General features: G+C 36.8%; 3 protein-coding genes and 2 non-coding genes across 6 annotated transcripts; 4 read left to right on the top strand and 1 right to left on the bottom strand.

Annotated features, from left to right (window-relative positions):
• The first annotated feature begins 2154 nt into the window (after positions 1-2154).
• LOC120294175 lies at positions 2155-2306 on the top strand. The gene has a single exon (XR_005551666.1). It is a non-coding gene; the product is annotated as a U4 spliceosomal RNA (small nuclear RNA).
• Positions 2208-2370, bottom strand: LOC120293396 (the record flags this gene model as incomplete). The annotated part of the gene is given in 2 exon segments (XM_039312585.1): positions 2208-2258; positions 2260-2370. Coding segments are annotated over 2 exon segments (162 nt in total), but the record flags the coding sequence as incomplete, so codon positions are not given.
• Positions 2371-3705: 1335 nt separating this feature from the next.
• LOC120294178 lies at positions 3706-3844 on the top strand. The gene has a single exon (XR_005551669.1). It is a non-coding gene; the product is annotated as a U4 spliceosomal RNA (small nuclear RNA).
• An 11996-nt stretch (positions 3845-15840) lies between these two features.
• Positions 15841-16540, top strand: LOC120293292. Its single transcript, XM_039312363.1, has one exon. It carries the CDS (start codon positions 16009-16011, stop codon positions 16219-16221), a length of 213 nt encoding a protein of 70 aa, XP_039168297.1. The 5' UTR covers positions 15841-16008; the 3' UTR covers positions 16222-16540.
• A 2491-nt stretch (positions 16541-19031) lies between these two features.
• Positions 19032-23471, top strand: LOC104444670 (probable prefoldin subunit 3). 2 transcript variants are annotated; one of them, XM_039311795.1, is made up of 6 exons: positions 19032-19264; positions 19603-19660; positions 20746-20817; positions 22483-22602; positions 22686-22787; positions 23103-23471. In XM_039311795.1, the coding sequence occupies exons 1-6, from the start codon at positions 19125-19127 to the stop codon at positions 23181-23183; spliced, it is 573 nt and encodes a 190-aa protein (XP_039167729.1). In that variant the 5' UTR covers positions 19032-19124; the 3' UTR covers positions 23184-23471. The 2 variants fall into 2 exon arrangements, with proteins under 2 accessions (XP_039167729.1, XP_039167730.1); XM_039311796.1 differs by lacking the exon at positions 20746-20817.
• Positions 23472-25288: the final 1817 nt, after the last annotated feature.

Here is a 25288-nt window from a genome sequence, read left to right on the forward strand (position 1 = left end):
TGCGGCCCAATTGGCAATTTGTTGGGTTCCCTAGGAATATAAGACACTGGTACAATTGTGAGTTGGGCCAATAAGCCTTCGAAGTCCTCTAAAATAGGGGGGGGGGGGTGGATTATGCAGCCAATTATTTGGAAGAGTATTGTCCCAATGAGCGTTTGCGGCCCAATTGGCAATTTGTTGGGTTCCCTAGGAATATAAGACACTGGTACAATTGTGAGTTGGGCCAATAAGCCTTCGAAGTCCTCTAAAATAGCATCGATAATGCATGGGCTTGGTGTTTGGCCTTATACGCACTTCATAACTGATAAGTTATCCCAATTTTTTTTTTTTTTGGTAATATGAAAAATCCCAAACTTTGTTAATTGTGACACATTTGCCCCACCAATGGCATTTTCGTCTTTTTTTTTTTTTTTTTTCTTCTTTTCTCTTCCCCCTGCCGTTGGGGGAGGGAAGAGAAGAAGAAGAGAAAAAAGAAAATAAAAATAATTTAAAAATTAAAAGATGAAATGCCCTATAGTTTAGGCTAAATGTGTCATACAAATATAAGTTTAGGGTTTTTTGTGTCACGAAAAAAATTTAGGGTAAATGTGTCACATTTGGTAAAGTTTGGGGTTTTTCATATCACGAAAAAAAATTATGATAAATTTGTTACTTTAGGCAAAGTTTGGGGTTTTTTGTGGTCTTTTCCATTTTCTTAATAATAATAAAAAAAATAGGGAGAAAGATGATCCCCTTTTACCTTATGCCTCTAGTTGGTATGAAAGAATGGAGAGGTTCCCCGTTAACTTTGATGCTGAAAGTGACTATAGATATACATGTTTTCACCAAGGAAACCCAGCGATCGTTGAATCCCATATTCTTCATGCATTCGCATAGGAAGTCCCATTCCACATGATCCTAAGATTTCTGCAAATCAAGTTTTAGTACCGCTCGAAACTTCCTCTTTCTTTTTCTGATTTTGAGTTGGTGCAACACTTCTTGGACAATTAGGATGTTATCTTATATTTGTTGTCCACTAATGAAAGCACTTTGTTTCATTTCAATCACCCTGATTAGCCAAGGTTTCAACTTATCAACCATAACTTTGGAAATGATATTATAGCTGGAATTGCATAAGCTAATGGGCTTATATTGTGTTATAGATTTAGGCCTTGCAACCTTTGGAATAAGGGCAATATGAGTTCTATTGAGAGAAAGGTCTAAAGTACCTCAAACAAAGAACTTTTCAACCATTTGGTGCACTTTTTTTTTTGAATTATCTCCCAGTGATATTGACAAAACTATCCATTCAATCTGTCTAAACTTGGTGCCTTTGTAGCCCCCAAATTGGAAAACGGTTGATTTTACTTCTTCTAATATCATTGGCCTTACTAGAGTTTCATTCATTTAATCTCTAACTATGCAAGGACATTGGTCTAAAATCGGCTGAAGATTTCTAGGGCAAACTATGCCATAGAGACTATGATAGAATTTATTTATGTGCTGTTTAATTAGTTGAGGCTACTTGCGCCAATTCTAATCATCTACTTTCAACATGGATAACTTGTTCCTTTGCCTTCGTTTCACTATTGTAGCATGATTTTATATGACTACAATTTTCACTCTTTAACTAGTCTATTATGATAATACTCTCAACTACTCCAATTATTTTTAGATCACGAGTCCAATAATAGACAAGTGTGTTGAAGAAGTAGAAGTTCAAAATGAGATTATCTAAGGAGTTTATCGAGTTTGAGAAAAGTAGAAGCCATACCTTTATACGAAGTGGAAAGGTGTTTACAAATGCATCAAGGCAAAAATAATATTCTAGAGTTGAACAAAAGGATGAAACTGTGGGAGGAAATGCCTAAATGATATTTATATCCGAATGAAGAAAAATAGAATATTAAAAGCAATACCTAAGGTGTTGGGATACTCAGTGTGAAAGGATAGAAGTACCTGGAGCAATGGCAATGCTAATAATTTATATTTGTGGGGACAACATAAGAAAGACAAAAGTACTCCATAACACAAGAGAATGAGAAATGTTGTCCACTACCTAGACATTGACTTGCGCATTTTACAAGAGGCATGGCAAGTGTCCCACATCGCCTCCCAAGAGCAAGGAATGTCTAGCTAGTGGTATAAAAGTAAGGATTTCATCTAGGATTAAGCATCTTTGCGCTTGGGGCAATGACGCAGCTAGTGAGGTACTAACCGAGGCGCGTCTATTGCTGGTTGAAAACTATTTCCAAACCCCCTCTTTGGCCTAGGTTCAAGCCTTGGCCATTGAGAATTTCTGGAAGGGCTCCCTTTGGGTTAAAGCCCTACAATCATTAGTTCAAAACTTACTAGTTTGAATGTTATTTTTGTTTCATATAATAAAAAAAAAATCAAGTTCTTATATTTATTTTGAATGGATGATTGTATCAAAAATCTTAAAATTTATCATAAAAGTGTGATAAAATCTTAAAACTTTCAACGAATTGGTCCAATTAACTAATAATGTTGCCTAGCTTTTTTCTATAACTTTCTTAACGCACTCACCAAGTGCCATTTTGGGAAAAAAAAAAAAAGCTGAGTTTTTACAAATAAAAAAAATTAACTAATAATGTTGCCTAGCTTTTTTCTATAACTTTCTTAACGCACTCACCAAGTGCCATATTTGGGAAAAAAAAAAAGCTGAGTTTTTTACAAATAAAAAAACATATATTTGTTTTTTAAAAGGAAGAGATCAAATAATAAAAACCTAAAAATTAGATGAAAAACAATCAGTCGCTGGCGAGCTTTGATGAAGCTCAAGCGGCCATGACATTACGAACTACCATGGTCATGAGCTTCCAAGCTCCTTCCCTAAGATGAAACTTGAGTGGCCATGGCCAAGGGCTCGAAAAAGCTTGAGTTTCCATGGCCAAGTGCTCCAAAACAAGCTCAATGAAGCTCAAGTAGCCAGGTCAAACTCAAGGAAGCTCCAGCAGCCAATGGTCGCGAACTCTTATCAATCTTGAGAACTCAATCACCGTCAAAATCCACAAATCGAAAATCATGTTTATAACAAAATTTCATGAATAATTAAAAAAAAATATCTATCTTTTTATTTTTGAAAGAAAAATTGCAGTTCTTTTTCTCACTTGTTCTTCTTCTTCTATTGTCAAGAGCCTTTTTCCTCAATAGGAAAACGTGCTTCTCTTGCAACATGCAATTTGCCTAATTTTTGTCTTCTTCTTCTTTTGTTTTATCATCAATTCATAAACTTGTATTTCACTTCCGCATCAAGATATGAACTTTTTGTTTGGTCTATCTTACTCTAATTTTTAATTCACTTTTAGATTTTTGTCCCGTCTCTCTGTAGGGTATGAGAGTCAAAACCCACATCTGAAGCTAATCTTCCCCACCTCAATCACCCTTTGAGAAGATGAAAATTAGAATCCTCCACCTCCCCCTTTTCATATGGGAAGGTTGGCTTTTAGGGCAAATCCCAGTGATTCAAGATATCAACTCGGAGAGACTTTTTTTTTAAAGATTATCCCTCTCTTTTTTTAAGGATTTCATTTTTTAGGAGAATTATTATATCTTTAATGGCTTTGTTAAAAAAGAAATGGCGTCCATTATCTAAAAATTGAGTTACACATTTACAAGGGCATGGCAAGCGTCCCACATCACCTACCAAGAACAAGGAAGGTTTAGCTAGTGGTATAAAATCAAGGATTTCATCTAAAATTAAGCATCTTTGCGCTTGGGGCAATGACGCAACTAGTGAGGTACTAACCGAGGGTCCATTGCTGGTTGAAAACTACTTCCAAACCCCTTCTTTGTCCTAGTTCAAACCCTGGCTATTGAGAATTTCTAGAAGGTAAAGCCCTACAATCATTAGTTCAAAACTTATTGGCTTGAATGTCATTTTTATTTCATAAAATTGCAAGAAAAAAATTTAAGTTGATCTACTTATTTTGAATGGATTATTGTATCAAAAGTCTTCAAATTTGTTGTAAAAGTATGATAAAGTCTTAAAATTTGTTGTGAAAGTATAATAAAGTATTAAAACTTTGAAAAAGTGCAATTAATATTAAAACATATAGAATTGGTTCAATTAGCTAAAAATGTTGCCTAGCTGCTTTTGTAACTTTCTTAACACACTCACCAAGCGCCACATTAGGATAAACAAAATTTTGATTTTTCATAAATAAAAAGCATATATATATATATACATATTTTAAAAAGGATGAAATTAAATAATAAGAAAATCTAAAAAACAAAAAAACAACCGGTCACCGGGCGAGCTTTGACGAAGCTCAAGCGGCCATGGCATTAAGCTCCATGGAGCACCAGCTACCATGGTCACGAGCTCCCAAGCTCCTTCTCTATGATGAAACTCGAGTGGCCATGGCCGATGGCTCGAAAAAGATTAAGTTTCCATGGCCAAAACAAGCTCGATGAAGCTCAAATAGCCAGGGTCGAACTCAAGGAAGCTCGAGCAGCCAATGGTCGCGAACTACTATCAATCTTGACAACTCAATCACTGTCAAAATCCACGAATCCAAAGTCATGTTTATGACATAATTTCATGAAGAATAAAAAAATATCGATCTTTCTATTATTCGAAGCAAAATTGCAATTCTTCTTTCTCACTTGTTTTTCTTCTTCTATTGTCAAGAGTCTTTTTCCTCAATATGACAATGTGCTTCCTTTTGCAACATGCAATTTTCCTCATTTTGTCTTCTTCTTTCGTTTTCTCATGAATTCATAAACTTGCATTTCACTTCCGCATCAAGATATGAACTTGAAGAGACCATTTTTTTAAATTTGCCCTCTTTTTTGTTTTAGGTTTTCAATTTTGAGAAGATTTATCATACCTTTAGTGGGTTTTGTTTAGAGAGAAATGACGTCCATTATTTAAAAATTAACTTGTGCATTTACAAGGGCATGGCAAGTGTCCCACATCGCCTACCAAGAAGGTCTAGCTAGTGATAAAAAACAAGATTTGCATGTAAGTTGAAGTCTTTTTGTGCTTGGGGCAATGACACAACTAGTGAGGTCGCATCTATTGCTGGTTGAAAACTATTTCCAAACCCCCTTGGGTTCAAGCCCTGGCCATTGAGATAATTTCTGGAAGGGCCCTATGAGGTAAAACGCTACAATTACTAGTTCAAACTTTATCGTTTCATATCATTGCATTCAAGTTGATTTATTTATTTTAAAGGGATAAATGTATTGGAAGTTTAAATATATTTGTAATAGTGCAATTAAGTTGATCTACTATATCTTTATCAGATTTTGTTCAAATATTGCTTGCTATTTTCAGTGGGTTCAATATTGGAGGAGCGTTTTCTGATAGCTCATGGTTGGGTTGTAGAATTCGTGGGAGGGACCTCGCCATGATGTAAGACAAGGAGATGGTCCAATCAGTCCGTGTTAGAGATGATTTTGCTGTACAAGACTGAGGATGTCTCGCCGAAATGCCAAAGGCGAACTGAAATTACGGCGGTTGCAGGAACCCTACTAGAGCAATTACAATTTCAATCATGCTTGCCTTTTTTAAAACAAAAAAATTAGCTTTTCTTTAAAATTCTGATCCTTTTTTCTTTTATCCTCCTTTTCGTTTCGTTTTTAATTTTTAATCATTTTTTCTTTTTTTAATTTTCAATTTTTTCCCGATGCACCCCTTAGTGGAATCACATCAGTGCCGCGTGATTTAAGGAAATAATGAGAAAAGGCATGACAGCATTTTCCATAGCCTAATTGGATGAAGTTAATAGAGAGGCTTAATTTTTTTTATTAGAACTTGATTGTACTTTTTGAAAAATTTAAGCAAAATGCAAAATTGCACTTTCACCGTAAGTTTAGAATTTATGGTGCATTTGTCCCCATGTTAGCATAACATTTTCTCATAAAATTTTTAACAAATTTCAAAATGAAATGAATTCTGTCTCATGAAAAGCCCCAAACTAGTAATGTGTTAATTTTTGTATTTGTCTTGAAGTTAGAGATATGAAGTGTTGAATTTGTTAGAATTCTATAATATTCCAATATGAGATGATAAATTTGTTAATTTTCGAAAATAGTGATAGTCTTTTCGCAAAAAATGACATCATCGAGAGCTATTTTAGTTTAGTAAATTTTGTTTCACGATATTGATAGTCTCTTCTCATAGAAAGACACTGTTAATAGCTTTTTTAGCTTATTGAATTTTAAATTATTTTTAGAAACTTTGTAAATTAAGAACATGTTCTCCTCATGTGGCTCTCATTCTTAACGGGTTTGACCAAATTTAGGCGCTTAAGGGTAAAACCAGTAGATCATACTAGCCAGAAATAATTTAAATATATATTTGAGTTAAAAAAAGAACCTAGAATTTGTACAAACAAACATAAACTATATGAAATTACTGAGCAAATACCATACGGACTGACCGAAAATGCAGTATTTTACAATTAACAACGAATTCGAATTTAAAACCGTATAATGTGGGTTTGAAATTTTAACTCAAAAATATAGAATAAACAAATATTATGGAGCATTTTCTGTCTGTTGGGTCTAGGATATTATTTTATTCAAGAATTGAAACTTTTTCAAACCACTAAAATAATTCATCAAATAAATGCTAATAAAACAAAGAGTTACGTAAAGGGTTATGAGTAGAATAACGTTTGAAAGGGTTGCCCAAGAAATAAACAGAAGTGCATTTAAAAGGGGGATGACATCCACTCGTTAGAATATGGAATGGCTGCAAGTGGACTGGGTTTATGTGTTTGATGTCAGTGAGAAACCAAGGACTTCATCTAAGCATCTTTGCGCTTGGGGGCAACAGAGCTAGTGGGTTACTAACTATGACGCGTGATTGCTTCTTGAAAACTATTGGACTAATACCAAAAAGAAAATTCCAAATTGATAGATCCATGATGCAATTGACTATATATATAGAACGAAAGGAAATACAGTATTTTAGAATTAGATAAGACTAGGAATCGACTACAATGATTTTCATATTTTTTATCTGAAACCTACCACCTTAAAATCGATCACCACCGTTTAACACCTTGTATAGATAAGACACCCACGGAGATCTAACGGAGGTAGCGGTTGTCATCCCATGTCACTTATTTTTATTTTGTTTATAACGCACGAAAAAGCATGTGGTCAACGGTTCTGGCTAGAAGGTGGGCAGAAGTTTCTTGCTTCCCGCAACCAAGTCCCCATGTCCTTTCCATTGACTTTCTCGCAATGGTCGACTTTCTATCGCAACACTTCCCTTGAGAAACAATCCACCACACATCACGATTTTCCATCACCTCTCGATCCGAATCAGAGAAACTCTTCATCTTGAAGAAGAGGAGCAAAGGAAGAAGCCGCAAAAATGGGGTACGTCGTGATCGTCTCCCTCCCGATGCTGATCCTCTTTGTCGTCCTGTGCTTCGCGTGCTACCACATGGGAAGGCGAAAGGGCCAAGAAGAAGGCCGTGCCCTCGCGTCGCAGGAGTTTTTGGCCGCCAATGGCATTGCCCCGCCACTGCCACCACCAGCCCCGCCGGTCGGCACGGTCGTGCCTCCTCCGGGATTTCCTCCGCCGCCTCCGCAGTACTTCCCCTCTCCTTCTTCTCATAATCCAAATCCCACCTACGTAAAGCAAGAGAACGGCAGGAGTTATTAGTAATTTGTTTTTCTTTTTTAAATATAAACTGAAATTCCATGAGGAGGATGAGTGCCCTTGTTTCAAGATATTGTAAATGTATCCCTTCAGTGAGATAAATTGCATTCGTTCTGTTTATCTGATTATTGATATTCCGTCTGCAAATTTCCTTCTTATCGGTCTGTTCGGCAAAAATACAGTTTTTCGTTTTCCTTTTCCGGAACAGATCCAATAATTAAACCTAACAGTGTAGTTTGAATTCATCGTCCAGCATTTTATTACGTCTAACTTTTATGTTGAGATATCTGCCATCGGTCATTATTTGCCTTTCTTACATTTTAAGCTTAGTTTTAATTTTTATAGGAGTAACTTTTTGCTTTTGGAGGCTACTTAATTAAACTAACTCTCTTCTATCAGGTTACTCATAATTTCTTCATTAGGAACCTTTCGGGTTATTCATCTCAGATCTTCTTTCTGTTTCAATTTTATTTTCTTTGATGATCATTTAACATATAATGAATCACCTCTGGAAAAAAAAAAAAAAAAAACTTTGGCATTCGTCTTAACTCTGATTGTTATTTGCAAATTAATTTCAAGCTAAAAATTCAAATGTACCATGACTTCACTATCAAGCATTTTAGAAGAAATTACCAAAAAAGTTAAAAGTCAATTGCAGTGGTACAAATTTGATCATAAACTTTTTAATTTGAACAATTTAATCATAAACTTTACCGCAATGGTATTAATTAAGTCCATCCGGCTAATTTTGATTGTAAATCATTATCCTACGTGGCACGACTGATATAGGACACTGATGTTGATAAAATTTACTTAGTTTTTAATATTTTTCTTTTATATATTTTTTTTATTTTCTGCTTTTTCATTGTCGACGGCAAGGGTCACCACTACCCTCGCTGACCATTGGGTGAGGCCTTGTGAACCCTTGCTCATCGTTGATGAAGGTCGCAACCCTCACATAGGCCATTGTTCACCTAGTCAAGGGTCGATAAGGGTGGCCTTTGCCAAGCCACGAGGGTTGAGCCCTTGCCAAAGGTTGCAAGGTTGGAGGTTGGGCCTTGCGGCTCTTGCCTATAATTGATGATGGATTGGGTAAGGGCCTTGACCCTAATCGGGCAAGATGAAAAAATATACAAAAAATATGAGAAAACAACAATAAAAATTTAAAAAGTCAGAAAAAAAAATTTAAAAAAATTATAAAATTTGTCCACATTAATGCGGTTGTGTCATGTAAGATGGCTAGCGTCTATGACAACGATCTCCAACGAAAATTAATTAAATGGACTCAATTGGTATCAAATTAAAAATTTTAGAACTGAATTTGTATAAATACGATAAGTTTAGAAATTTTTTTTATACTTTTACCAGTTTTTAGTTAAGTTGAAAATTTATATTGAGAAACCTGGGGAAAATTGTCCAAAAAGTCTTAAACCTATTGCACTTTTGCCGATTCAGTCCTAAACTTTTTAATTTTGCCAATTGAGTCATAAGCCTTTTCACTTCTTACCGATTCAGTTCATCCGGCTAATTTTGGCTGGAAAATGCTGACGTGGACGGCGGTGCCACGTAGGACTACCGGCACCAACGTGGACAATTTTTAATAATATTTTATAATTTTTTTAATTTTTTTTTTTTATTTTTCTTATTTTTCCCTTTTTCCTCTTATTTTTTTCTTTTTGGCTTTTTTTCTTGGCCTTTTCCGATGGCCAGCCACCGGCCACCAGCCATAGCCGGCCGGGCTGGCCTGGGGGAGGGTCGGCCTCACCCAGGCAACCCTGGCCGAGCCATGCCTGGGCGAGGGCTCCCTTCGTTGAGGCTCCTCCTCGCCCGGCCGGGCCTCGCCTGTGGCGGGTGAGTCTAGCTAGCTGGCTATGGCCGGTGGCCGGCCGTCACTTGTGGCCGGCCATTGGAAAAGGCCAAGAAAAAAAAAAAAAAAAAAAAATGCAAAAAAAAAAAAAATTAAAAAATATTAAAATATTATTAAAAATTATCAACGTCGCATTGACAGGTTCTCGTGGCACCGTTGGCATCTACGTCGGCATTTTCTAGCCAAAATTGGTCGGATGGACCGAATCGGCAAAAAGTGAAAATGTTTAGAACTCAATTGACAAAATTAAAAGGTTTAGGACTGAATTGGCAAAAGTGTAATAGGTTTAGGACTTTTTGGACAATTTTCCCCGGATATCTATTATCCACCATGAATTGAGGAGGACTCATATTAAGTGAAATGTATTGGTTTTCTTATTTTAGAATGCCCAAAATATTGACCTGAAATTGCTTGATTAAAATTGGAAAAGGAAATTACTTAGCTAAAAAGGAAAATAACTCTTGAAATTCACTTTCATTGTCATAATTTTAAACATTTTCTCCTTGCATAATTTTAATAGCTTATTATACAAGTAGACTAGCATAATGGTTGCGACGAAAATAATATTAAATATTAAAAATATTAGGGAGTTGGATAAGAAAATAGGTAAAAAATCACAACAACAGTCCGTACAAATTAACTGTGTAAATATTAAGTCCTTAAATCTCTTAACAACTGCAGCAAAGCAATTTGAAATAGATTGCAATGGTAGCTATAACAATAGAAACACTAATTTTAGGAAGTGAAAATATATATATATAATGATTTATAGATTAACAAAATATTTTAAAGTTAAGCAAAAGCAGAAGTATGTAGCACCTCACATGATCAAGGGAGGACTTTGACAACCATTGTAAAAGTCGAATGTTCCTTTCATGTTCCAAAGGGGGGCGGAACATCCGAGACAGATCATAGGATTCCGATGCCCCCACATGAAGATATTGCTAGCCCACTGGACCGGGTCAACTAGACCCATCTTAAGATCCATAAGAAAACAAAATTTATGAAGCGCCAAAGTGATTGATTTCGTCCCCAAGTCATCTATAAATTCTCGAGGCTTTTGTCGAAGATTGCTTCCGAAAAACTTGCTAATCATTTTAATAAGAAAGTATTTGGATTTGCAATACATAATTACACATAATGCAATAAAGATAGTGAATTAAACAATACAAAATTTTCCAAACCACCTGTGTATGTTGAAATAGTACATCAAAATAATGCTAATCAAAACAAAGAGCTATATATAAGACTACGATTAGAATCATATGAAGTTCCTAAGCAATAAAAAAGTGTATTCAAAAGGGACATGACAATCATCTTCTATTGACTCAATGGAACAAAACATCTTGTCAGTGATATGAAACCAACGATTTCATCTAAGATTAATCATCTTTGCGCTTATGGCTAATGATGTACTAATCGAGGCATGTCTATTGCTAATTGCAAACTACTTGCAAACCACCACTATTAATTTAAAGCTTATACATTGAATACTTTTTCAGTTCATATCATTAAAAAATTCAAATCGATCTATTTACTTCCATTTTTTTTTACAATTTTTTTTTTTATAAACTAAAGTAATTTTCATCTCACAAAAAGTTCCAAATGGTTAATTTTTGTAGTTGTCTTGAAATTACCGATATGAGGTCATAAATTTGTTAAAATTCTAGACATATTTCTGATATCAGGTGATAAATTTCTTATATTACCGCAAATATTAATAATCTCTTCGCAAAGATTGATATTGTGGATATCATTTCATCTTATTATTATTATTTTTTAAAGCTTTCACAAATATCAGTGTCTTCGCAAAGAATGAAATCATTGATAATTTTTTTAGCTTTGTAAATTTTATGTTAATTTCGGAACATTGTTGTTTGAGAACACATACCCCATATGTGGCTCTCCTTAATATGTCCGACCAATTTTAGGCGTTAGAAGCTATGACCGGTAGCCTATGCTTGCTAGAAAAAATTTACATTACATATAAATATTTGGGGTTAAATATATAAATTATAAAAACAACCATAAATTATATGAAATCAATGAGCAAATATCATATGAGATAAAAGAAAATGCGGTATTCTAGAATTAGATAAGACTGGGAATTGACTATGACATTTTTGGATCTGTGATATAAATTTCATCTTAAAACCGGCCATCCTATCAATGATTTAATAGATTAGAAATTTACGTAAAAAAAAAAAAAAAACGAGGTAGTCGTTGTCATCCCGTGTCACATATTTTTCTTATAATATGCATGGAGATGGAAAGACCGCGGGCGCACCAATCTCTTGTTTCCAACGCGCGAAAGTGCCCTGGTCAACGGTTCTGGCAAGAAGCTGGACAGAGATTTCCTTTGCTTCGCTCAGTCTAATTCTCCAGGGACTCTCCGTAGACTTGTTCTCAATGGTTGACTTTCCATCCCAACACTCCCCCTTAAAATGAAAAGAAATCCGCGATTCATCGCCATGTCCATCAACTCTCGATTCGATTCAGAGAAACTCCTGAAGAAGAGAACCCAAGGAAAGAAGCCAAGAAATGGGGTACGTCGTGTTCGTTTCGCTCCCGTCGGTGATCTTCCTCGTCATCCTGTGCTGCTTATGCTACCGCGTGGGCAAGCGAAAGGGCAAAGAAGAAGGCCACGTCGTTGCAGCACAGGAGCTCGCCCCGGCCAATGGAATTCCGATGCCGCCATCGGTGCCTGGGTATCCTCCTCCGCCCCCGCCACAGAACTTCCCTTCTCCTTCTCCTCAGAATCCTACCGCCCCCTACATCAAGCAACAACACGGCACGAGTTATTAGTAAATTTCTTGTAAATAATTACTAAATCCATGATTATGCCAGTGTGATCATGTCATAAGTGAGATAAACTGGATTCCTTCTGTATGTCCGAGTTTTGATATTCCATCCGTAAATTTTCCTTCTTATCAGTCTTGTCGGAAAGTTGGAGGGTGTAAGTGAGTCCACTAAGATTATCATGTATTTAAGAATCCCGGTTTTTCTTATTCCTTTTCTGGGCCAGATTTAAGAATCAAAGTATTGGGTTGATAATAACTTGATTGGTTTCAAGGTGAGTCGGTTCCACATTTGAATTAAGAACCGGACTAAATAGGATCAGTTTCAGACCTCCTGATATTAGGACCTGTTGTGTGATTTTTTTTTTTTTTTTTTTTTTGGGGGGGTGTTAGTCCTCTCTCTCTCTTTTCTCTTTCTCATCTCTTACTTGTGTTTTGAAAGTTTTCTGTCCTGATGATCGAGTGGGTTTCTAGAGGTTTACGGTGGATTAGATCATCTATGGCTGCCATTAGTTAGGTTTGATGTGGATTTCTATCTCGCAATGAAGGAGAGTGATTTTTGCTAGTGTTTTGCTGTACACAAGCGAAGCGAATGTAATTAGCAAAAGAGATCGTGGTGATTTGGGTCGTCGATTTCATTCCCTGCCGGTAAGATGTATGTTGACAATTACTATCTCATTGAGGTTGTTGGTAAGGCTTATATCGTTCCACCAATTTGGTTCTGCTCAAGGTATGGGAATTTGATCGATTTTCATCTGTTCTAAATTTTGGAAATTGGGAATCTGACCGATTTCACATAATTGCCCTATCAATTGGTCGGTTGGTTTCCGATCCGATTGAGTCTAGTTTTCCCAACTAAGATTGAGACCATAGTTCACAATCTGTGTAGATTTTTTCTTAACAGCAACTAAGATTTTGGTAGCTAATGCCTATAACATTTTATAAGCAACAATGTGTGTAATTAATACTTTAGAAACTGAAATATTTCTTATTAGTTGTACTTAGCAAGAAATCGGGACACTCGTTAACAAAACTCCAAGGTTTAGTTTGTTTCGCGAAAAATAAATAATTTGAAAAATATTTTTGTAAAAATGATTTTTTGTATCGCTTGAAATAACTAACCATTAAAAATATGTTTTCGTTACCAATAACTATTATTTATCTCTAGATATTTTGTGGAGCATGAAAGTATTTTTTTTTTTTTTTTTTCATATTTGTAAATGATATAAGTAATCATTTTTATGAATATATTTTTAATTAATTTATTTTTCAGGAAACAAAATGACCCTAATAATTTGTTAGGTCTATCTTTTATCTAATAAAAACACTATATGGATTTGATGCGCAATCATGTCTTATTTGTTTACAGTTATAGAATAGACTCAACCGTGGTTATTTGTATGACAGCAAGAAAATTAAGAAAATTAAGAAATTTTAAAATCATATAAAGTATCAAAATTGAAAGATCTCATCTCTTTTATTTTTTATTTTTTATTTTTTATTTATTCGTGTCGTTGCTGTAATTCATGAGAACATACCTAATGAATATCTTTTACCACAAAATAAAACTGATATCTTTCAATTTTTAAAATAAAAACGAATGCATCGTGAAGACTAATTGATTGCTATTTTAAAATTAAATCTAAGCTAAAAGTGTAGTTTCACTTCAATGTTAAAGCATTTTATTATGTTTAATATTTATATTGAGATATTTGTCATCTGTCAGGATTTGTCTTTCTTATATTAATTTTCAATTTTTTTCGGCTTAATTTTATCTTTATAGGAGTAACTTTTTGCTTTTTTATGTAAGCTATTTTTAAACTAAGTCTCTTCTATCAAATTACTCATTGTTTCTTCATTAGGAACCTTTCAGGTCTTTCATCTCAGATATTTTTCTGTTTCAATTTTATTTTCTTCAATAATCGTTTAATATATACCGAATCACCACCAAAGATAATTAATCTTTTGCATTCTTCAATTCTAATGTGCAAACTAATTCTAAGCTAAAATTTCCAGTGTACTATGACTTCATTGTCAAGCGTTTCAGTTAAGTTTAAAATTTATATTGAGACATCTGTGATTCACCATGATTTGAGGAGGACTCGCATTAAGTGAAATGTGTTGGTTTTCTTATTTTAGAATGCCCAAAAGATTGACCTGAAATTGCTTTTGTTGAAATAGGAAAAGTAAATTACTTAGCTAAAAGGAAAATAACACTTCAAATTCTCCTCCGTTGTGATAGTTTTCTTTTTTTTTTTTTTTTGAGCAAACAAGAAGTATTATATTACTAAGAGAAGTTATTAGTACACACATAAGAAGCATCAGCACACAATAAGTCCAAAAGTGCAGGTGGGGGATAATTAACCCAATCCCTAGGAAGGCATCCCAATCGATGGGCCTTGGCTAACCAGTCAGCCACCCTGTTTGTATCGCGATTACAATGGGCTAAAATAATACTAGAAGAGTCTTCCAGTTTGCGCTTGGCCCGGTCTACCAGAGGCTATATCTCCCAGCTTAGGGTTTCTGAAGAGAGAACCGCATCCACCAATTTCTCTTTGCGTAAAATTTTAGTAGCTTATTCTATATGAGTAGAGTTGCATGATGGCCCGAGCATTGTGCCAGATAATTATGTAGAAATTGTGAGCAAAAAAAGATTATTTATAACCAAAAAAAAACTGTTAGTAGTTGGATAAGAAATTAGGCAAAAAAATCACAACAACAATACGTACGAATTAACTTTGTAAAACTGAGTTCTCATATCCTTTTACCACTGGGAAGCGATATGAAATACAATGCAAGGGTAGCTATAAATTTTATGAGAAGTGACATATATAATGGTTTATATAAGCAATAAAGTATTATAAAGTGAAGCCAAGCAGAAGTATGCAGCACCATCATATATGATCAAGCGAGCAGTTTGACAACCTTTGTAAGAATCGAATGTTCCTTTTCATTTTCCAAAGGAGGGCGGAGAATCGGAGACAGATAATAAGATTCCGATGCCTACATAATATATTGCTAGCCCACTTACCAAGAAATACAAAAAGAAATAGAGGAATCATATCAAGACCCATAACAAATATATATAGACATACATACATATATAATTTCACACCGATTGATTTCGTCACCAAATCATCTTTAAATTGTCAGGGTTTTGTTAAAGATCACTCAAGAAACTCTTACTAACCATATTTATAGGAAAGTATTTGGATTTGCAATGCATAATTACACATAACGAAATAAAGATGGTGTACTAGAAATTGCACAATTTCCTTTATTGGTTATTTAACAGGTGCTCCAGAGCAGCCTTTCACAAGACCCACTTACACTATAAAAAAATATTTGTCCAGCCAAAATTCATTTTGCTTGTGAATGAGCTTACAGGATGATAAAAGAACCTAATGACTTGCCTTGCAATCATTGGACTATCGAAAAGTAGCCGTTGGGAGCTCGAACGTTGGAACCTGCTTTGCATCTCTTCCCGAACGTTGCGGGTCCTTCTTTAAATCCCATGTTCTCGTTTGTTTATTATTACAGAAAGCCCTAATATCTTCTGGACAGAATCTATCCCTTCTCTCTCTCTCTCTCTCTCTATATATATATACACGCTCCTCCTCTGTTTCTCACTCGAACCACATCTCTCTCTCTCTCTCTCTCTCTCTCTCCGGCAGTCGTTCTCTCAGTCTCAGATTCGTTCAGAAGAAAAGAAGGAGAAGATGGGTCTGGTGGTGGTGATCTCGCTGCCGCTGATCCTGTTCTGCTTGCTGCTCGGCTTCGGGTGCTACTTCTTCGGACGAGCCCGGGGGAGGCAAGACATCCGCACCAACCCCCAGGTGTACGGCACCCCGACCCCGCCCCCCGGCACTTTTGCTTCGCCGCCGCCGCCGTTCCCGCACTTCAAGCCGCCCCACCCCGACGAAAACGTCTGAACGCTCTCGACTCCTCCATCCTAAGACAGAGCTCGTCTTGTGAATTTCTCTTCGAAGTGGGGTTGCTTTTCTTTTTGCCTGATTTTTTTGTATTATATCGACAGCATTTCCTTATGAAATTCTTTGTTGGGTATATAAGGGGCGGTTTGAGATTGAGATTGGTGTATGATAAGCAAGGAGCATGTCGAGTGAGGTCGTGTGCTTGTGGATTTGTGATGTGAAAGTATTAAACCTTGTGGAAACTACCAAGTGGGAATAAATTCATCTTTAGATTTGAATTGGGTTAGGAAATTGAAGGGTTTTCCAGCTTGATTGATTCTATTCGTATGCTAAATTTTCTTGCAATCTTTCTGGAACAATCGGAATATTGTCGTCCGGGGTGTCTGGTGAACCAAGCGGAATTAGAAAACGGAAGAACAAAGCAATCGACCTGACGGAACCGAATCGAAACAATACTATTCAGACTAAAATTGGAATTTTGATTCGGTCGGGACGATCACAAACTACTCTGGGACTTATTGCAATAATGCACATGAATAGGTCGTTTCTTGGGTTTGAATTGTAGAAAATGCCTCCCTACGCAACCAAAGGTCCAGTTGATTCCAAGCCATAAAAGGGGAAAGGGCCTCATAAAATTTGGAACCTCAAATGGACCGAATTGAAAATTTTACTAGTGGCCGACCATATATTCTCGTTTATGTATGAAAATTAGTGACTCTAAATTTGCCACGTGGGTTCCACCCATTTCATCTTCTCTTTCCTTTTGGTCTGGTACGAAACTTGAGGACAATTTGCACCATCTCTCGGCAACTTTCGATGTTTTGGTACGTGAAGTCTCGCGAAGATTAAGTCCAGATTGAGGTCAACTTTTGTCAAGTTTTGAGCTGTAAAAGCTTGTAGTGGTTAGGACAAATCAAATGAAACTAAACATAAAGTAATTACCATCTCATGAGTTGCGATCTGGTAATTGACTGCTAAATTAGGTTTCTCGAAGACACCAAAGTAGGGTTAAGTTGGCCATCTGTTCAACGAAGCTCATGCTGAATAATCGAAAGAGCATTATGACCCATTTTGCATTTCGAAGACAATTTTATTGCCCATTTCTAAGATGTTCTTTTCTCTTTTCGACGAACGACACAACTGGGAACCTCTTGTACTGGTAGGGTTTTGGTATGCATAGCTGAATCACATGGAAAGATTTGTGAATTTTATCTCCTAGTATGTTTCCTTCATCATGTCTAACAATGAAATCCCCAAAGCCCCATCTACATTAACTTTTTTTTTTTTTTTTTTTTTTTTTTTTATGATCTGAAAACCCCGTGCGTCCAGTAGCCGGCGAGAAATGGCCGAGATGACGTTAGTGGATGGCCTCACCCCGACGTTACACTTAAGATCCCGTGCGGTTAGCAGGATTCGAACTCCTCTCATTTTCGCAAAGGATCATGGGAGCCTTATCCAACTGGGCCACCGCCGGTGGTGGTCCCATCTACATTAACTTTTACTTCGCCTAAAGCTATGCGATTGTGATGCTGAGTTGTAGTGTCTCCTCGAACCCAGCTGTTCTTCTTGGGCCTTGTCAAAAGCTTTCACGTTTGAAGGTGCAGCTTGGATCACCCCATAAGTACTTCACCTGACAAAAGATTGATCGATCTATTACGGTCCTTCCGGATATGTCAGAGGATTGGGGAACATTCCTGCTTGGAGATGGTGAAACTAAGTATTTGACCGATTAATTATAATTGGAACCAAGCTTCCATTCATTAAAACCCTAGAGATATTATGGAATTTCCAATAATTTTCCCCAACAATTTACATAAAAAACAACGTTCTTATTTTTCTAGAAGACAAAGAATATTTGATGGCACTTTAATGTTTTTGTGATTGATTAGATGAACACCGTTATCGTTCTTTGAAATTACTTTGAGATTATTTATCTATTAGGTAGTAGTAGGTAAGGGCTTTGAGTTTATCACACGAGAGAGAGAGAGCAACCTCACCATTGGTTCTGTAAAAAGTATACAATTTAGCACACAATCCATTACGAGTGCTGTGATTTTCGTTATTAACTAAAATATGCTTGAAATCACATCGCAGTCTTGATTCAATTTATTTATATTTCCATTTATAAACAATGAAATCATTTAAAATGTTTATTATGTATGTAAATCAAAATTTCTTGATGAAATGCCGATTATACGTGTTGTTTTATTTTATTGCTCCATGACACCTTTCAGTAATATGTTACATAGTTAATATAAATATCTACTAATTATGATTGGCAATGATAATGGGTTGTCAATAAATATCCACAAAAATTCCGAAGGTGCTAATAAATTTTACCAATTCCATGATAAACAAGAAGAAAATATAGGTTCTTATATAAAACAGTCTTTTGTTGTCCAAATTTCCCTTATCAGAATCATTTTTCTGATTATAAAAGTAAACTTTCTGCTTTTGAAATAATAACTCATTATTAGATTGTATATTTAAAATAAATCATTTTATCCATATTCAGCCAAAAGGTATTTTCATGTTGAAATATATATTTTTGCTTTATAAATTTTTTTACATAATTAACGCAATCAAGCCACCTTAATCATTCAAGCATAGTTTATTTCCACCGAAAATTGCACCCCACTTCAAAAAAAATCTGGGCCTACGAAGCCCACAGGCATGGCCCCAATCGGCAAGACGCCCCCAAAGAGTCGGGCCACACGGCCCGCCCGCATACCCGACCCGTTCACGAGACCGGCCCGACCCGAAAACCTATAGCGACGCCGTTTCACCTCACCTCGCAGTCTCTGTCTTCCCCTCTCTCCCTCTGCAACAAGCTTTCTCTCTCTAGAACCCCAGGCCGGCGCTCTGCACGGAGGAAGAGAGAGAGAGAGAGACGGCGATAAGCAATGGCGTCGTCATCGGGCTCCGGCGAGGTCGCGACGGAGAGGAGAGGGATCCCGGGCGCGCAGTTCGTGGAAGACGTCCAGACCTACCTCGCTCAGGCCGGCCTCGACGTCAACTCCGCCCTGGCCTTCCTCCAAGAGCGGTAAACTCACGAACCATCGCGTGCTTCTCCGGTTTGTGCTCTCGCGTTCCGTTCCCCGCGCGTGTCGAGCGTTCTAGATTCGTCCGATCTTCGGGAGCTGAGCTTTCGTGGCTCGATTCGGTTCGTGGAGGTCTAGGGCTTTCGCTTCCGCTAGGCGTGTCTGGTTGTTTTAGTGAGTAGCATTGCGCTGGATCGATTTTTTTCGATGCTCTGTGGAAGTTGTCCTGAATGAGCAGGCTGAAGGTGCTGGTGAAGGAAATGTTTGTTGAAATTTTGGTTTTTTTTTATTTTTTTGGGTATTAGAGTAGTAGTGGTGATTGGTGGGATGATGCTTGCAGGCTGCAGCAATACAAGCTGGTCGAGATGAAACTTCTAGCTCAACAGAGGGATCTTCAGGTGTGTGTGATGTTGTATTTTGCTCTGTCAGTTTGGCGTAATTGCTGGCTTTCTCTAATTCGTATTTTTGCTGGCAAAGGTTTCCTGACTTTATCGATGCTAGTTTGGGATTTGTTATTATCGACATCCCTTTAGATGTTTGTGTATAATTTCTCATCGACTGATTCTTATGTATCGTTATATCTGCTTTTGAATTCACTGTTGTGTTACATTTTGTCGTTCATTTTCTTCAAGTGATCACAGACAAAGATCCATATTCAAATGCACTGTTGAATACCGTAGACACCATCCCTCCTGTCTGCCCTTGTGCTAGCACTGGACTTTGTTTCTTTCTCTTCCTTTTCTTTTCTCAGTATAGACCTATGCAGTGTTGAAATGTTGCGCAATGGTTACCATGGAGGTGGGCGTACCTGCATGTGTGGGTAGACCCTTTTTTTAGAACTTTGAAGCATTTAAGTGTGCAACTTTTGTCTTGATTCTTAAGAGGTATAAAGACATGATTAGAGATATTGATACCAAAGCTTTAATCACAATGAATATTTAGTTTCAGGAAAAAGAAATGTACTAGGTTGAGACAGACAAGTAACACAACAAGAAGCTTGCTGGTTCTGAGTTCTGTCTTTTGTAGTGCCTTGTTTATTCAGTTCTTACATTTTTCATTAATGGAATGGGCATATCCTCAATTATGAAGGTTGCTACACTTGCGTTGTTTTCTTTCTCCTTATTTCTTTTATCTAGTTTCTGTTTTTCTAGTTCAACTTAAACCTCTTCTCAAATTCGAGTGAGTTTCACTTTCCCCTAAAAAAGGATGAGAAATTGGCTTACTGTTGCAATTATTGTGATCTAATCTATAATAAAAAGTTAAAACAAATCCAGGTTAGCACCTCTTTGATGTCTCACAATGAATTTCTCTTTACATTGACTTGTTAGATCCAATTGCACTTGGTTCTTTGATCCCACTATAACCATTGGTGAACTGGGAACCTGAGCACTTTGGTAGTATGTTAATGTTTACTTTGTCAGCATGATACTTTTTCATTTGCTTTTTAATGGGTTGTTAATTCAATGTCTATATTCAATGCCAGGCAAAAATTCCTGATATTGAGAAGTGTTTAGACACAGTTGCCACTCTACAGGCCAAGAAGGGTTCTGGTGAGGTTTGTTGTCTCACTCAACTCATACTTCTGACTATGTGAACTGCATTTTATGGGAATTTCCTTTTTATTTTCCACGAGTTGATAGGGAAGTGGTGGTTATTTGCTTTTTAACAACAAGCTGTGGATTCCGGTAATTTAGTTGAGGGGTGCCCAATTGATTGACAACCTTGTGTTGAAATTGCAAGGCTTTGAATCTTGAAATGATTGCAGTTGCTTACCTCTGAGCAAATTAGATCAAGATGTTCACATGTAATTAGAATGAGTAAGAGACTTTCCTTTCTAAAATGCTTGCTTGGCCAATCTATGGAAATGAAAAATGTTGATGCACATCACTAAATAGTAAGAATCTGTGAGATTTATCCTGCACAATTTGTCCTTCCAAAGCATTGACTATGAGGTTGCCAGGCATCTCAGCCCCTCTGCCAAGACATCTCTCTCTCTCTCTCTCTCTCTCTCACACACACACACACACACACATGCATGCACGCGCGCAAACACACGCAAACACACGCAAACACTAGTACTACTATGTGCTGCCTCCATCTTTCTTTGCACTGAGGTTTACTCCATTAAATAGGCTATGACCGTCAACCCTCTGACGGTACATAAACAAAGGTGTGATATTTCTCTCAATACGAAAATCCAGGATTTGAATTGATCAATCATTTCAAATTGGGGCACCTTGATGCAACAATTACTTCACCACTCCATTCCACCACAACGATATACTCCTGTTTCCTCTCTCGTTTATTTGATATGTAAACCTGCATAATGACTGAAGCAAACTGGCTTATTTGCTATAGCAAAGTGACCTGTGATTGAGGATGCCATTATATGCATGCACAATGAGCACGTGTTTCTATTACATCAAGATTGAATCATGGCCTCAGAACTGGAATTTAAGTTTGAAATTCAATCTGAACGCTTTTCGGTGCATGTATTTTAACTGAGAATACTTAATGGGTATCTGTCAGACTCATGCTGTTGACTGTTGAGGCTTTTCACAAAGTGAACTTGTTATCATGTAACCAGATCATAATTTTTTCAATCTGGAGTTCTTTCTCATTATATCCCCTGGAGTGCTTTGTATTGCCTTAGAATCCACCAACTTTTTCCTTTTCAGTTTCTATTTTTCATCTGGAATCCTCAACAGTCTATATCAGTCATCTTTTATGTATGATGTCAACTAAATTTTTCTCATAATCTTGTTATGCTAAAAAATATTATAAATCGTCTTGCTCCTCAATGCTCTCTTAGCTGATCATATCACCCCTTTCTATCTTTACAAAGCAAATGGAGGATAGGCTAGTTTAATTCTTGCCATACTAGGAACTAATTTTGGTGTAGTTGACATGATGTGAAATATCCGATCGTCTTTTCTCCTTTGCAAATGCACTTTCGGAAGCAATATTCCTAATAATCTGGGTGAGTGCTTTGAAGAGCCCATGCTGATGTCAATAATGAGGTGGTTTTAGATTTGAACACCTGAAATATCACCACTAATATTTAGCTAATTGCTTTGATGTCTGAAGGTCCGATTAGAAACTGACATGGGGTGGGATTACTGTATTGGGCTTCAAGACCTAAGACTATAAAACTTCTATGGCGCAAGAGATAATAGGCACCAAGCTGACTGGTTTTTATGACTCTTTATTTTGTATACAGGCACTCCTTGCTGATTTTGAAGTCTCTGAAGGCATATATTCACGAGCTCGCATTGAAGATACTGATTCAGTATGTTTATGGCTGGGAGCAAATGTTATGTTGGAGTATTCATGTGAAGAGGTTGTACTCAAGTTTAAGCAATGTTCCTTTCTCTCCAATAATGATGTCAAGTATCTTATTCATTGCATAAATTTATGTTGCAGGCCACAACCCTTCTACAAAAGAACTTAGAAAATGCTAAAGCAAGTTTAGAAGTTCTTGTTGCTGATCTACAATTCTTAAGGGACCAAGTAACAATCACGCAGGTAAGTCAGAAGTATTTGGAACTTGGAGGTCCATTTTTGTTTGAAGCCATTTACTATGTTAGTTTTGGGTAGGTCTATCAGGGTTGAACTACTGCTGCTCTGAATTTTGTAACTGGTGTGAGGCTATAAATTGTATGTTAATTGGCGATAAACTGGAGAGTGGTAGGTTTGCACGAATGTGAACTTGAAAAATTTCAAAGCTTGTTGTAGGACTATATCCTTTAGTTTATCATGGCAATTAGGTTGGTGGCCCTGGGAAATTTTCTTTTTTGGGGAGGTGAAACAGTCCTTGAGAGGTGAATTTTTATTTGGCAGGTTACGATTGCTCGTGTGTATAATTGGGATGTTCACCAAAAGAGAATCCGTCAAGCCGCTGCTCCTGCCAAAGACTCTTAAAGGAATCTTTCCAACTTGGATCATGGTAGCAGAATGTGTACTCCTGCATGAGAGTAGGACTTTGATCTCCCCATTTTCCATTAGGTGAATGAATTATGTACCGCTATGTGATTGCAATGGTTAAGACCTACGAGTGATTTTGGTTAGGTTTAGTTAGATTTATTGCATTACACAAAGCTTGTCATGTAAACGATTTTGACTGAGAACCTCTTGGGCTTGAGTTTTCACTTGTTGTGTTCGGTGCACTAGTTTTGAGTTAATGTTGGGGTCATATATTTTGAGTCGTTTCATCTTGACCATATAAGAACCAATTTAAATTTGAATTTGGAGGGAAACTATGGGCCTGCCTGAGGTCCACTGTGGAATACATGTCGGCAAGAGTGTTTTTGGATCAAGTGACTTGGTGCTGTAATTTGGTGATCTCTTGTTGTCAGATCTTAGAGATTTCTATTATATTAGAGCAATGCAGGTATAGTCTGGTTAGAAAGTCCGTGCCATGACAATATGTATATATATTACTAAAATCAACTTTTTGCAACTTTTAAGTATTTAATACGAGTACATTACTAAGTCAAATTTTCAATTCAAGCCAATACAGTAGTGCCAAGCTCGATTTCTACTCCTATTAGGTATTCGATATTTGAAACTCCCCTCAAGTCATGGAGTATTAAATTTTTGGCCCGAGCTCCACCAAAATAGAATTGAGGTATTCAAGATCAAGTCTACTCGATATGATCAAATTAAAAAAAGGGGCTTGAGCTCAAGCTCAATAACTTTAAATATTATCCTCTACATTTATGTGCTTCAAGTATACTACAATTTTCAAATGTCTTCCCTTATATTTTCGTAACCATCAATTATTTTCTGAACAAAATAATGGAACTTGGATTAGAATTGCGAGTCTCTCAAGCAAAGTCTTAGTGAGCTCCTTCTTGACTCGATGAAATTATTGGTGTAACTCTAGTCTAAGCTTGACTCGAAATTAGACCAATCGATTTCAAGTAATTATTAAGTCAAGCTTGAATTAGTCTTCACCCCTAGTGCTGGGCCCACAAAGTCTGATATATGTATGAGGACTTTTATGGGTCAAATAGTTTTTGCAACATTGAACTCCATGTTATGTGATGCAAGCTCTTCTTTGGTAGGAGGGTAGCGCACATCTATCCGATTACTTATGACCTCCGAATGAATGCAAATTACTAAAGAAGTTTATGGAAAAAAGAATATGATCAAAATTCAATGGGGGCAATTAAAAGTCACAATGGGATAATATTTTTATTTCCACATGGAAAGAACGTATCTATATTATGCATGCTAATTATTCCTACGATCATGAATATACCAAGATGATGGAATGTAGAAGGTCATCAGCAAATTTGGGAAAATTTTTGTGTTTTCTCAAACAATTTATTAATGGTACGTTATACATTACAATCGATCTATGACTCTTGAAAGCAGAAGGCAACCTAGAACCAAATTCACATTTCACTACTTTTTCATGGCAAAAGATTTTTTTTTTTTTGAACGAAATATAGTGCTTCCATTACTAACCCACTAAAGGGGTTACATTTGTTGGAGAGTCTAAACAAAAGATAAAACATAAGGGGCGAGTGGGGTAGATAACCAGTTGCGAGGGAGCAAATTCATTCGATGGGCTTTGGCGACCCAATCTGCGGCCTTGTTCGTGTCTCGGGCCACATAGATGAGCGATACTCCTGGAAGTTGGCCCAAGATGTCCTTACAATCTGCTATTATGGGCTGGGCTGTCCAAGGAGGTTCCTTCAGGCCTGATATGCTATTAATGAGTGATAGGCTATCGGAGGAAAGTACCACGTGCAGATCAGCTTCAGTTTGTGTGAAGACTTCTCCCGTTCGTGTAGATCTTCGGTGAAGAAGCCACTGTGCTGCCTCTCTCAGCGCTAGGGCTTCAGCGACCCATGCAGATGGAGCTGCAATCGTCTTCGCGAAGCCATGGAGGAGGACACCGGCTTCATTCCTGCAGATTCTGGCGATCGAACCTGTCATGGACTCTTCACACCAGGACCCATCTATGTTCACTTTCAGTTCGCGAGCTTTGGGTGGGTTCCATTTCTTCTCTAAAGATG

This window comes from Eucalyptus grandis, chromosome 5 (assembly GCF_016545825.1).
Source record: "Eucalyptus grandis isolate ANBG69807.140 chromosome 5, ASM1654582v1, whole genome shotgun sequence".
Taxonomy (NCBI): Eukaryota; Viridiplantae; Streptophyta; class Magnoliopsida; order Myrtales; family Myrtaceae; genus Eucalyptus; species Eucalyptus grandis.

Excerpts from the sequence above, each read along its gene's own strand:
- LOC120293292 (XM_039312363.1), top strand. The coding sequence starts at position 16,009 with ATGGGTCTGGTGGTGGTGATCTCGCTGCCGCTGATCCTGTTCTGCTTG.
- LOC104444670 (XM_039311795.1), top strand. The coding sequence starts at position 19,125 with ATGGCGTCGTCATCGGGCTCCGGCGAGGTCGCGACGGAGAGGAGAGGG. Across the intron at positions 19,265-19,602 it reads CTGGCCTTCCTCCAAGAGCG|GCTGCAGCAATACAAGCTGG; the intron begins GTAAACTCACGA and ends TGATGCTTGCAG. Across the intron at positions 20,818-22,482 it reads CCAAGAAGGGTTCTGGTGAG|GCACTCCTTGCTGATTTTGA; the intron begins GTTTGTTGTCTC and ends TTTTGTATACAG.